The sequence below is a fragment of the Bos mutus genome, chromosome 22, assembly GCF_027580195.1.
Source record: "Bos mutus isolate GX-2022 chromosome 22, NWIPB_WYAK_1.1, whole genome shotgun sequence".
NCBI classification, from domain to species: Eukaryota; Metazoa; Chordata; class Mammalia; order Artiodactyla; family Bovidae; genus Bos; species Bos mutus.
In genome coordinates this window covers 56,349,415-56,362,615 of record NC_091638.1, presented here as the reverse complement: position 1 = coordinate 56,362,615, position 13,201 = coordinate 56,349,415, and the positions used below count along the sequence as shown (strand labels likewise).

The window sequence follows — 13,201 nt, the reverse complement described above, 5'->3', positions numbered from 1 at the left end:
TTTCCCTGTGAAAAGGCAATCCTCTAGAAGAATTTTTAGATCATGCAGCACATTTTAGAACTTCTTCCGTCCAAATGCAAAACTCTATCCTGGCACAGACCTGGAGCAGGGTTTCAGATGAAGCTCGTGGGAATGTTTGTATCCCTGAGTCTTTCTCAGTTCTTGGAAACGTGATCAAAATTGCTGCCCCCGTTGGCACCAGCTTCCACACTCCTCTTTGCCTCATCTCGGCTCCTGCTCTAGATGGTTCCTGCAGATGGTTTTCAGGCCTCCCTCCACTCAGCCGAGCTCCGCTCTGGCACTGGGACTGCTACAGCAGTGGGTGCTGAGCACCTACTGTGTGCCAGGTGTGGTGCTGGGCACAAGCGACATCACCAGGAACAAGACAGACACAGCCCTGCCCACTGCCCCTGCCTCCCAGAGCTCAAGGAGACAGGGACGCAGTGTTTAACCTCGGGTGCTGGAGGCTGCTGGCAGCCCGAGGAGGGGCCCCTAACATCCTAGGGTGTCATGGAGGGCTTTTCTGAGGACGTGATGTCTACACTGAGGCCAAAAGGATGAGTGAGAAACAGTTCAGATAAGGTGGTTGTGTTGTTGTTGTTGTTTAGTCGCTAAGTCAAGTCTGACTCTTTTGTGACCCCATAAACTATAGAGCCCGTCAGGCTCCTCTGTCCATGGGATTCTCCAGGCAAGAATACTGTAGTGGGTTGCCATTTCCTTCTCCAGGGGATCTTCCCACCCAAGGGATAGAATCTGCGTCTCCCACATTGGCAGGCGGGCTCTTCACTACTGAGCCACCAGGGAAGTCCCCCGGAGAAGGCAGATATAGATAAAAGAGGGCCTTGTAGGAAGAGTGTATCAGCTGCACTCACAACAACCTCCAAATCTCATGCTTCAAACAACACACCGTGTACTGTTGCTTGTGACTCTCTGAGTCAGCCAGGTGACCCAGACCAAGCTTGGTTGACCTCTGCTGGGTTCACTTGAGCATCTGTGGTCAGTTGGAGGGCTGGCCGGTTGGCCACTGTGGGCTGGGCAACAGGGGAGACTGGGCCACGGGCCTCTCCACATCCAGCAGACTTGCTCACCTGGGACTGGGACCAGACGTCTCTTCCCTCATACTGGGTTGGTCACAGCAAGTCCCAAGGTGAGCTCAGATTCCAGGCACAGGGGAGGAGCTGCAGACTTACACTGCAAATGGGCATGGATGTGGGCAGGGGTGAAAAACTGGCATTATTTTTACATCAGTCTAACACACACACAGGAAATCAAAGTGGAAAGCCCAGCTCTCAACACCTAACTGGTTCCAAGAGCCTCAGTGTGGTTGGACTCTGGGGTTTCGAGGGGGAAGGAGGCTTCATAAGCCAGACTGGAGAGGTCAGTGGAGAGGTCCTCATGGCAGTGGGGAGCCATGCAGGGTGCTAGGCAGGCAGTGGTATCTAGTTTCACTTTAGAACACCTTGCCTGCCTCAGTCCAGACCTCTGGTAATGGAGAGTCCCCTGGAGAAATCCCAACAGTAAAACCACAGAGAGAAAGATGCAAGTCTGTCCTAGACCTGCCCCCTTAAAATCCTACACTCTCCTCAGAGGTAACCACTGCTGTTACCTTGGTATAAATCCTTTCAGAACTTCTGCTGGGACTTCACTCACACTCACACCCTCACTCTCACACACACACACAGGAAGTTCTGCCTTCTCGGAAGTGGGGAACATATTCCACAGATCTTTCTGTTTCACTCATTTTCACTGCTGTGTAAGATTCCACCATGTGAACAGATCACAGTTTATTTGTCCAGTCTGCCCTCGGTGGGCATCTAGGTTGTTTTGCATTTTTGCCAAGATTGCACTGAGCACTCTTACGTATCACAGTGTAAGAAAGAAAGAGCGCTAAGTCGTGTCTGACTCTTGTGATCCTGTGAACTGTAAACTGCCCAGCTCCTCTGTCCATGGGATTCTCCAGGCAAGCAGACTGGAGTGGGTTGCCGTTTCCTTCTCCAGGGGATCTTCCAGACCCAAGAATTGAACCCAGGCCTCCCGCATTGCAGGCAGATGCTTTACCGACTGAACTAGGGGGGAAGCACCATCAGTGTGAGTGACATGGGTAGATGTGGCCCAAATCCATCTTCGTCGTGATAGATGTTCCTCAGTTGCTTTTCTGTGTTGCTTCCCAGCGGCTATGTATTTCTTCACGTCCTGGATGCTCAGTTTCGATGGACATTAAAAAATGTGTCATTCTGGAGACTTCCCTGGTGGTCCAGTTGTTAAGACTCCGTGCTCCCAGTGCAGGGGGTGTGGGATCAATCCCTGTTTGGGAAACTAAGATCCTACTTGCCACGTGGCATGGCCAAAAAAAAAAAAAACCCGTCATCCTACTGTATGTAAAATACCACCTCATTCCTTGTTTTAATCCATCTCGTCATTTTATTTTTATTATTTGTTGTTATTATTCATTTATTTTTGGCCACACCACATGGCATATGGGATCCTAGTTCCCCGACCAGGGATTGAACCTGCAGCCCCCAAAGTGGAAGCACGAAGTCCTAATCCCTGTACTTCAGGGAAGTCTGCACCTCGTCATTTTAAATGGCTGCAGAGTATTCTACTGTAAGAGAGTAATTCTGCCAGGCCCTGAGTGATTCATCTGGAAGTTTTTTGTTTTTTGTTTTTCCTTTTCCAGATAACACAGTAATTATTTCTTTTCCAACAAATGCGCTCCTAGGAGAGGTGGAGTTGCTGCTCCAGGGAATACCTTTCCATAGTAGGCTGCACCCAAATACACCCTGGCAGAGACAGCAGGGCCTGGCTCCCGCATCCTTGCCAACACTTTGTCTTCAGTTTTTATCAGTTTGACGAGAAAAGGAGTAGCTCATCGTTGTTTCGATTTAAATTTTCCTGAGTGCCAAAGACGGCGAGGCTGTTTTCCTGTGTTTGTTTGCCTTTCTGGTGAATTCGTGTTCTTTGTCGCTTTTCCCAGTGGATGTTGTCCTTATTTATAGAGACTTTTGTTGAGTAATTTAAACATCACTCTGTCCTCCCTTAGAAACTCTTTCTTACAACACAGAAGGAGGTCACGACAGGCTGACCTGGGGGTGTCTGCTCCAGGTGAAGCCACTGGCCGGCCTCCACCTGCTGCTTCCTGAGACAGCGGAGGCCAGCTGAGGCCTGGGCACAGGGGTGGGCACCGGGGTGGGGGAGGTGAGGTGGGGTGGGGAGGGCCCTCACCTCCCGAGGGTACCTCCACTGGCCCAGGCATGCCAGTTCCCCGTCTGCACCCCCAGGCTCTGCTGCACGGAGGCGCAGAGCGGACCAAGCATCTGAGCCCCCTTCCTTTCACGGTGGGCTGAGACCCAGAGAAGTCAGGCACACGGGCAAGGTCACACAGGAGCTGAGGCATGGTCAGTGCTCCGGGCGGGGCTGCAGGGCCCCTCCCAGCCTCCTGCCCAATCAGCAGCTCCGCGCCTCCCGCCCAATCAGGGGCTAATTGGGGGGTATGTAAGGCGAGCAGGCGGGCTGGGGGCCTCACGCCAGGCGAGGGGGCTGCCCATACCTTTCTGCCTGCAAAATGGCTCCCGGGAGCATCGCTTCCAGTGACACCTCTTCCTCAACCTCCTCTTCCTCTACCTCCTCGGCCTCCTCAGCCTCCGCAGAGGGGTCGTCCAGGCCGTTAGGGTCTGAAAAGCCAGGTGAGCTCATGGAGCGGCCCCCTCTGTCCGGGAGAGAGCCTGTTCCCTGGGGGTCCTGAACGCTTCCTTCCTGCCCCCTCCTCCCTCAGGCTGGCCCAAGACACCGCACACCTCCCACCCCGCCAAGGGGCAGAAGAGCTGATGCCAGAGGTGGGGGGCTGGCAGGGAGGAGAGAGCAGGGGCCTCCCCAGCTGGAGTCCATTTGCTCTGGGCGAGGGGCTCTGCCCAGCTGGAGCTAATTGAAGGGCTCCAGCAATAGGCCGGCAAGCGCTTGAGGCGCGACTGGGCTTTGGCTGTAGGGCCGCATCCCAGCTTTCAACCAGCATACAGCGCCTCAGGATTCTCTGGGTATGGGGTCCCTTGAGGCACACAGACCCGCTTCATCCCTTCCAGGAGCTCCCAGGCTGGGAGGCAAGCCGCCTCCTGATAGATGCCACCTCCTGATAGATGCCCATTTGATAATGCTGGCACATGCTTGAGTGGCGGGGAGCCAGAGGGCTGTCGGAGCCCAGAGGAGTCGCCTGACCTGCTCTAGGTGGTCAGGGTAGGCTTCCCAGAGGAGGCAACTCCTGAAGGAGGGTGGGACAGGGGACGTGTTCAGAGTATTTGCGAAGACGTCTTTGGAGACAGAATAGGTCCAAGTGCCTGGGAAGCACAGGGCAGAGCGGCTCAGTGCTGTTTGGGCCTTAAAGGGTGAGTGACAGCGGCTTGGATGGTCACGGCCGACCAGGCCGAGAGGACAGCCTGGCTGGGGCCAGGGCCTGGAGGGGAGTGTGCTGGTGGAGGGCTGGGTTTTGGAGGTGGATGCTGTGCGTCTTCCCTCCGGCCGGGGCAGAGTTGGGAGAACAGCAGTGATGGGGGCAGGGGCTGATCGGATGAGCCTCCCAGGGTCGAGGTCAGGTGTGAAGGCAATGGCCTCTGAAGGATGCGAGATGATGCGTGTGGAGAGAAAGTCTGCGCCCTGGGGATGGTGGCTGAGAAGCTTGTGAGGAGCAGGAGTGACATCAGGGTTTCGGTTCCCGGCCAGAGTCTGAAGCCAGGCAGTGGCAAGGAAAGCATCGAATCCTGGCCACCAGACCCCCAGGGACCAGTGGCCAGTGATGAGGCCCTAGCTTGTGGCCTGTGTGGAAGTGAGTTTCCACATAGAGACGGAAAGTAGTGAAGCAAGTCCAGTGTTTATTAGGAAAAAGAGTACATGTGGATGTAGACACATGGGTGGGCTGAGAGAGGGTCGTGCCCTCGTGGTCTGAATCGCCTTTATGGGGCAATTCTCCTGGGTTTCCTTGGGCCAGGTGCCTTGCTTTGCCTGCTTGGGCGTCTGTATCTGGTACATCTCAGCCTCCTCCCACGTGTGTGTGCGCATCTCTGAGCCGAGATGGAGTCTGGCGCGGAGGCCTATGGGTAGCTGACATTACTTGCCATGGGGTGACACCCACTCTCTTTTTGACCTCCAAGGAGCCTTTCTATGCCTGTGTCGTCGGGGAGGCCTCCTTAACTTCGACAATGAGGAATATGTGATCTTTTATCTGGGCGGGATCCAGCCTCCCCCATCATGTGCTTTTATGGAGTTTCTGTCCATAGGGGAGAAATGGTTCAAGCCTGTTTCTATCTGTTCCTGCCTCGGGGGGAGGAGGTGCTCAGGACATGCCCTGGGCACCTGTTTGGGTGTCTGGGTAGGTATGAGAGATGGGCACCACTGTTGGGGAGAGAAGCAGAGAGACAGGTTTGTAAGGACCCTGAGCTCTTCTTTTGGACACCTCAGTATACAGCAGGCATCGAGTAACTGCAGAATGAGGAGCTGAACAATTTGGAGGGCAGTGGGAGGACGGAGACTCGGGGATGGCTCCCTGGGACAGGGTGTGGTTTGGGGGAGACAGGGCAGCAGTTAGAGCTCTCACCCAGGGCCAGGCCCCTCTAGAAACCCTCTAACCCTGCAGCGGGAAGGGCTCAGACCACGCTAGGGCTCCTTCTGTAGGAGGCGGGGGCTGGGAAGGCTGAGGCTCTGAGAGTGAGACTCCAAGGTCTGACTGACCTCAGGTTCTGTGGACTAGCCGTCTCTGACCCCAAAATGAATATTCTCAGACACCGGGCTCCTCCTGGCCGGGAAACAACAGAGGTTGAATTTGATTAAGTCTTTTTACAAATGTTACTGAGGTCTAGAGTTTTTAGATGGTGTTTTGTCTTTTCCCTTTAAAATGTGGTTTTTAAAAATATATATATATATATTTTAGCTACTTGATTCCTTTTCTTCAGCCTTTAGTTTTTACAGATTGGCTGGAAGTCAGCGTTTCTAATCACCGTGTTTAAATCAGGTTTCATATTTAAACCACTTTTATGTGGTTTATGGTGACTGACAGCCTCTCTCACCAGCTCCCTCCTCACCCCTGTATCCTACTCTCGTTTGCAACTTTTTAAATATAACATCTTGCTGAGATACCTCAGTAATTCACATAGCACACAAGTCACTCATTTACAGTGTACAGTGGCTTTTAGCACGTTCACAGTTGTCTATTTGTTTCCATAGTCAATTTTCATCTCCTCTAGACGAAAACCTATACCTGTTAGCAGTCAGTCCCCTTCACCACCCACCTCCCAGCCCCTGGCAACCGCTTCTCTACTATCTAGCACTGATTCGCCCATTCCTGGCATTTCCCATGAACTAAATCATACAGTTGGGCTTCCCAGATGGTGCTACAGGTAAAGAACCCGCCTGCCAATGTAGGAGACACGGGTTCAATCCCTGGGCCGAGAAGATCCCCTGGAGGAGGGCATGGCAACCCACTCCAGTATCCTTGCCTGGAGAATCCCCATGGACAGAGGAGCCTGGCGGGCTACGGTCCATGGGGTCGCAGAGAGTCGAACATGAAGTGTGTAGCTTGTAGTGTATCCCTAGGGCTGTTGTGAGCCCCTGCGTGATTTTGGCTGTAAAAGAGGGCCTGTTATGGCTCTGGGGAGACTTGGGAAGTCCAAAGCGAGGGATTACTTCTTTTTAAAAGGAACTTACAGATGTCCATAGCCTTTTCAGGTCAGGTGGGGAAGGCTTCAATCCATCGTGTGAAAGTATCAACCAACCCCAGACCATACTTATATCTTGATCGTGGGGGCGTTTGGGTGAAATCTAACTGCCAATCGTCCCCTGGATATGTCACTCGGCACTGAATTGGCCTGAGTAGCAGAGGGGGTATTGAATGGGTCTGGGCATTGTCATGGGGCTTCCCTGGTGGCTCAGACAGTCAAGAATCTGCCTGTAATTGCAGGAAACCAGCTTGGCCCCTGGGTTGGGAAGATCCCTTTAAGATTATGATGGGCACATAAGTCACAGGCCAATGTTGCTTGCTTTACTGTTCTTTTAAGCCCCTTCCCTGAAAAAGCCTTTTGCATCACATCCCATAGTACGTCCCTCCCGTAGGGGATGGCATCATGTCAACTCTTAGTTTCCATTGTGGGGCCTCCAGGACTAGAAGCTAACCCTACTCTTCACACTAACCTGCGCTTCCTCTCTCTTAGCTCCATTTCTCAGCATTTCTTGTTCCTGTGGGGAGTACTGGGGAAGACCAGGGAGTTCAGGGGGGCCAATCACTAGGACCATAACTTAGGCTCTTGCACGCAAGCTGTGTGTTTTGCAATTCAATCAGCTTGGGCTTCCCTGGCACAGATGGTGAAGAATCCACCTGCAATGCAGGAGACCTGGGTTTGATCCCTGAGTTGGAAAGATCCCCTGGAGAAGGAAATGGCAACCCACTCCAGTATTCTTGCCTGGAGAATCCCATGGACAGAGGAGCCTGGCAGGCTACAGTCCATGGGGTTGTGAAAGAGTCAGACAGGACTGAGCAACTAACACTTCCACTTTTTTTTCCCCACTGGTTCACAGAAGATCCCTCCCTCTGATGGGCACTACTGTGGATTACTGCTCCTTGGATCACGAGCTCCATTGCTTCTAAAAGAGCCAGGATAAAATCCTTACATTTTGTGGGGGGGATTTGTCTCCCAGGGTGGGTCATATTCTGGGATTATGTTCCTGATGTACCTGCCTGATCAGTTTGGTGGTATGGATTGGTGGCCAGTAGGCCATCTGCATATTCCCTGGCCTTGCTCAGTAAACACTCCTTTTCATCCAGGGTACCACAGTGGGCCAGAATAACCGTGATGGCCTGCCAGGTGAGACAGAATGACAACCTCCGCCTGATAAATTCAAACCTGCACACCTCTCCTTACAGATTCACCATGAAAACTGCCACGGGGGTCAGGACCTGAGGACCTAGAGGTGGGAATATTCCCAGAGAGGATTTTTGGACATAGAATAAGGTGAAAGTACTTATTCCTTGAGCTGAGTTGAAAACAAGGTTTCAAAAGTAAATGCAGATTAAAGACCCAGAAACTCACAAGATCTGTGGTCAAGAGCAGGGTTCTAGGACAACTTTGTTCTCTTTGGGGAGAGAGAAGCCAGATCCAGTCTTGCATCAGCCTACTCTTAATAAAATTCATCTTCCTGATTAAATTTAACCCAAGCTCAGGAAGTCCTGAGCACAAACACACACTTTTCCCAGTGTTCCTTGTCCCAAACCTTCTGCAACTTTCTGGAGCCGTGTTGTCCTGTCCCTTATTCTTTGCATTCAGAAATCACCAGCTGTAGGACAGAAGTCACCTTTTTCCTTTTAAGAAGATATATTTCCATTCCTCATACCTTCTTGTCTGCAAACACACATCCTCTCCTTAAGCCACCATGAACTGTCTTTCACGTTAGCAGCCCCTGATTGGAACATCCCATAACCTCTAGAAACATGTGTCTTCCCAAAGCACAATTTCTGTCCTTAATGTGGTGCAAGACGTGTGTCCCGTAAACCCAAATGTGTTTAGTTTCCCTCTCCCAAGATGACAAAAGCAGGTAAACATAGACCTGTCTAGCAATGAATGTTCCAATGTTTCATGTTATTTGAACTGACCTGGATACTTAGTTTCTTTTCAAGGTGCCAAAATTTGGAGGAACTATTCTAGATGGAGGGCTCCCCTGGTGGCTCAGTGGTAAAGAATCCACCTGCCAATGCAGGAGACCCGGGTTCGATCCTTGGGTCGGGAAGATCCCCTGGAGAAGGAAATGGTAACCCACTCCAGTATTCTTGCCTGGGAAATCCCATGGACAGAGAAGCCTGGGAGGATACACTCCATGGGGTCGCAGAGAGGCGGACGTGACTGAGCGAGTAAACAGCATTCTTGACGGACATCTCCAAAACATAACGATTCCTATAGCGTTTACCAAAAAGCTCTTTTCACAGTTATATTTGCGTAAAAGTTTAATCGTATCAGGTTATTCTCTGATGATGGATTTTATAATAACAGAAACAATGTGTACTTACTGACTTTCAGTAACCTTGGGTACAGTAAAAGTGTCATATTGATAACTCTAAATACAGGTCTGTATTAAACCCACAAGCTGAAGCCAGATAAGTTCATTTCTACAGAACCGGGGATCTCATAGTTTTCCTGGTGGAATTTAAAAAGGTCTCTTTTCTTCCTCAGTTTGGGATAGATCAGGTAATTCTTGGAGCCCAGGCAGAAGAGTTACGTTGCAAAGGCAGACGAGAGAGACACAAGCCCCTCTTCTTTTTCTTTTTTGTTCTTTAAAATTCCCCCCGAATAACCCAAGGATGGCGTCTCAGGCAGTGTGGGCTGTGTTTGTATTTCGAGGCTTAAATTCTCCACCGTGTCTTGGCAGAGATTTGCAGGAGCTGCCGGACAGACGAAACTACATACAACAAAGACGTCAGTGACAAAAGCTCATAAAGACACAGATAAGACTTCAGGATGAACGGGGTGGGAGTGTAGTGCGTGAGGATCAAGGGAGAGGTAAACGTGGGAGAGACAGAAAAAACCGAGAAAGAGGAAGAGACAGAGAAATTGCCATTTCCACCCGCCCTGCAGGTGTCTGTCCAGACACCAACCTGTGCGCCTCCAGAAAGGGCCAGTGAAGGAGGGGGCACCCTGTCCACTGCTCACGGGGTGAGCAAGCCCGGAAACCAGCCTGGGGTCCGTCATCTTTGGGACTCTCACGCGTGTGTACACAAGTGTGTGGAAATCTGCTGCTTGGGCCCGTTCCCAAGGGGACTTCTCTTGGCGGCAGGGAAACAAAGGTGTGGATATTGGGGTGATTGGACTTCGAGCCCCGGGCTGACATTTGCATGCCTATCACTCATGAGATAAACCTCCCATCGGGAGAGCCTCTGCACTTCTGCTTGTCACCCGTCAGGTGAGCCCTTGGCCAGAGGGGGCAGGTCTCACAAGCTGGGAGAAGCGATGTTGTAGCTGCCTGATGTCCACTCTCTCGGAAGGATAAGACGAGGAGAGGACACAGGGGAGAGGAAAGCATTGCCCAGATGAGGATCCTGAGACCCCCGGGGCCAGGAAGGCAGACTTACCACCTGCGGTGACGCTGAAACGAGATTCAGGTGCGCGCGGGTCACAGGGAGGCTTCATTCCGTGGTCTTGGACGTGCCAAGATCCTCTCCTGGGAAGTGGGCAACTGTCCATAACTATCCCAGATAGTATGCTACCGACCATGGTTCTTGTCCTCCTAAAACAAGAGAAATCGGTCAGAAATTCAGGCAATGATTTATTGCAGTTCCTGCTACAGAAGGAGGAATGGAAACAAGTAACAGGTTCCCTCATTCGCTCGCTGAGGTGGGGGCGAATTGGTTCCTCATATGGGGCGAGGGTAGGGGTGTGTTCAGGGGTCAGGCCAAAGAACCACCTAGGTGGTCTGTCCATCCCTTTAGAGGTGTGGAGTGCGGGGGGCATGCGCAGCACCCTGCTTTTGCTCACAGCTCATCAGAAGTAGCGGTCGAGTTTTGGGGTTTTTTTTGTATCTTCTTGTCCATAATTTGCCTCCACTGCTTCTGTGGTGGCACAGACAGTAAAGAATTAGCCTTCAGTGCAGGAGGCCCGGGTTCAGTCCCTGGGTCGGGAAGATCCCCTGGAGGAGGAAATGGTAACCCACTCCAGTATTCTTGTCTGGGAAATCCCGCAGACAGAGGAGCCTGGCGGGCCATAGTCCACGGGTTGCAGAGAGGCGGGCACGACTGAGCGACTGTCACGCTCACCGTGCGTGTGGTTGTTTGCAATCCCTTGTAGTCTCTCTGTCCTGTTGCTGGAGAAGATGTTTGTCCAGGTGCCAGCCCTGCAACAAGCAGTCCCAGGTCGCAGCCGGTCTCAGAGCTGTCACCCCAGGCCAGGCCCCTCCAGAAAGCCTCTCCCTCTGCAGCTGGTAGGGCTCGGACCTCCTTAGGGCCCCCTCCCTGCGGTTGGAGATGGGGGATGGGACGCAGCTGAGGCCCTGAGATCCTGGCTGACCTGAGACTCCACTGACTTGCAGGCTCTGGTCCCAAAATGAATATTCTCAGACACTGGGTTCTTCCTAGCCAAGAGGCAATAGAGGGTCAATTTGATAAGGTCTCTACAATTTTTGCTGACATCTCGGGTTTTCGGGTGGAGTTTTTTCCGACTTTATTTTGTAAAAATTCATATTTCAGTATAGTTGATTTGCAGTGTATTAATTTCAGGTGTACAGTATACATACATCTATTCTTTAGATTCTTTTCCCGTGTAGGTGACTTCAGAGGACTGAGTAGAATTCCCTGTGCTTTGCCGCAGGTCCTGATTAGTCATCTGCTTTATATATAATAGTGTGGATATGTCAGTCCCAGTCTCCCGGTTGATCCCTTTCCCCTTTCTCCCCTGGTAACCAGAGGTTTGCTTTCCACATCTGTGACTCTATTTCTGTTTTATGAGTAAGTTCATTTCTACCATTTTGTATATTCCACATAAAACCAGTATCATGCGCTTTTTGTCTTTCTCTGACTGACTTCACTCGGTAAGATAAAGCTCTAAATCCATCCCTGTTGCTGCACACGTCATTATTTTGTTCTTTTTTAGGGCTAATAGTCCATTGTATATATGTACCACATCTTTACCCACTTCTCTGTTGATGAATATTTTGATTGCTTTCATGTCTTGGCTATTGTAAATAGTACTGCAGTGAATAATGGGGTGCATGTATCTTTTTGAATTATGATTTTCTCTGAGTACATGCCCGGGAGTGGGATCGCTGTATCATCCAGTAATTCTATATTTAGTTTTTTAAGGAACCTTCATACTGTTCTCTCCCACAGTGACTGAACCAATCTACATTCCCACCGGCAGTGTAGGAGGGTCTCCTTTACTCCACACCCTTGCCAGCATTTATTTTTTGTAGACTTTTTGATGATGGCCATCCTGACTGGTGTGCGGTGATTGTTCTGACTTGCCTTTCTCTAATAATTAGTGATGTTCAGCATTTTTTCATGTGCTTTTTGGTCGTCTGTATGTCTTCTTTGGAGAAATGTCTATGTAGATCATCTGCCCATTTTTTGATTGAGTTTTTAATATTGAGCTGGATGAGCTGTTTGTATATTTTGGAGATTAATCCCTTGTCAGTTGCTTTGTTTGTAAATATTTTCTCACAGTTTGTGGCTTGCGTTTTCGTATAGTGGGGTTTGTTTTTTTTTTTTTTTTTGCTATGCAAAACTTTGAAGTTTAATTAGATCCCATTAGTTATTTTTTTAAACTTTTTGTTGAAGTGCAGTTGATTTACATTGCTCTGTTAGTTTCCAGCGTACAGCAAAGTGAGTTATACATGAGCATACGTCATCGTTGTCGAGCCGCTAAGTCGTGTCTGACTCTCTGTGACTCCATGGATTGTAGCCCACCAGGCTGCTCTGCCCTTGAAATTTCCCAGGCAAGAATACTGGAGTGGCTATCCATTTCCTTCTCCAGGGGAATCTCCCCAAACTAGGGATTGAAGCTGCGTCTCCTACTTGGCGGGTGAATCCTTCACCAGTGAGGCGCCTGGGAAGCCCCCATACACGCGTGTCCGCTCGTTTTTCGGTTCTTTTACCATACAGGCCAGTACTGAGCACAGAGTGGAGTCCCTGTGCTGTATAGCAGGTTAGTATTAGTTATCTGTCACATAAATAGGAGTGTGTAACTCTCAGTCTCGGTCTTCCAATTTATGCCCCGCCAGCTTATCCTGTGGTAACTGTTGTTTGTCTTCCACATCTGTGCCTCTGCTTCTGTTTTGTAAATAAGGTCATTTGTACTCTTTTTTTAGGCTCCACACACAAGCAATATCATATACGTGTCTTTTCGTGTCTGACGTACTTCATTCAGTGACAACCCCTGTGTCGATCCGTGTTGCTTCAAATGGCCTTGCTTTCTTCCTTTTATATGACTGAGTAATATTCCATTGTATAGATGTTCCACATCTTTTTTATCCATCCCTCTGTTGATGGGCATTTGGGTTGCTTGCATGTCCTGGCTACTGTAAATCATGGTGCAGTGAAATGTTGGATTATGGTAGCTTTGTAGTAGTCTGAAGTCTGGGAGCTTAATTTCTCCAGCTCTGTTTTTCTTTCTAGAGATTGCTTTGGCTGTTTGGGGTCTTTTGTGTTTTCATACAAGTTGGAAAATTTTTTGTTCTAATTCTGTGA

At 50.3% G+C, this 13,201-nt stretch overlaps 1 protein-coding gene across 2 annotated transcripts in view; it reads left to right on the top strand.

Moving 5' to 3' along the window:
* The first annotated feature begins 3,508 nt into the window (after nucleotides 1–3,508).
* The window catches only part of H1-8 (H1.8 linker histone), a 33,698-nt gene continuing 24,005 nt past the window's right edge, over nucleotides 3,509–13,201 (top strand). For both annotated transcript variants that reach the window (XM_070359660.1, XM_005902849.3), the window contains exon 1: nucleotides 3,509–3,683. In XM_070359660.1, the coding sequence (XP_070215761.1) occupies nucleotides 3,563–3,683 (121 nt within the window). In that variant the 5' untranslated portion in view covers nucleotides 3,509–3,562. The remainder of the gene's footprint in view (nucleotides 3,684–13,201) is intronic.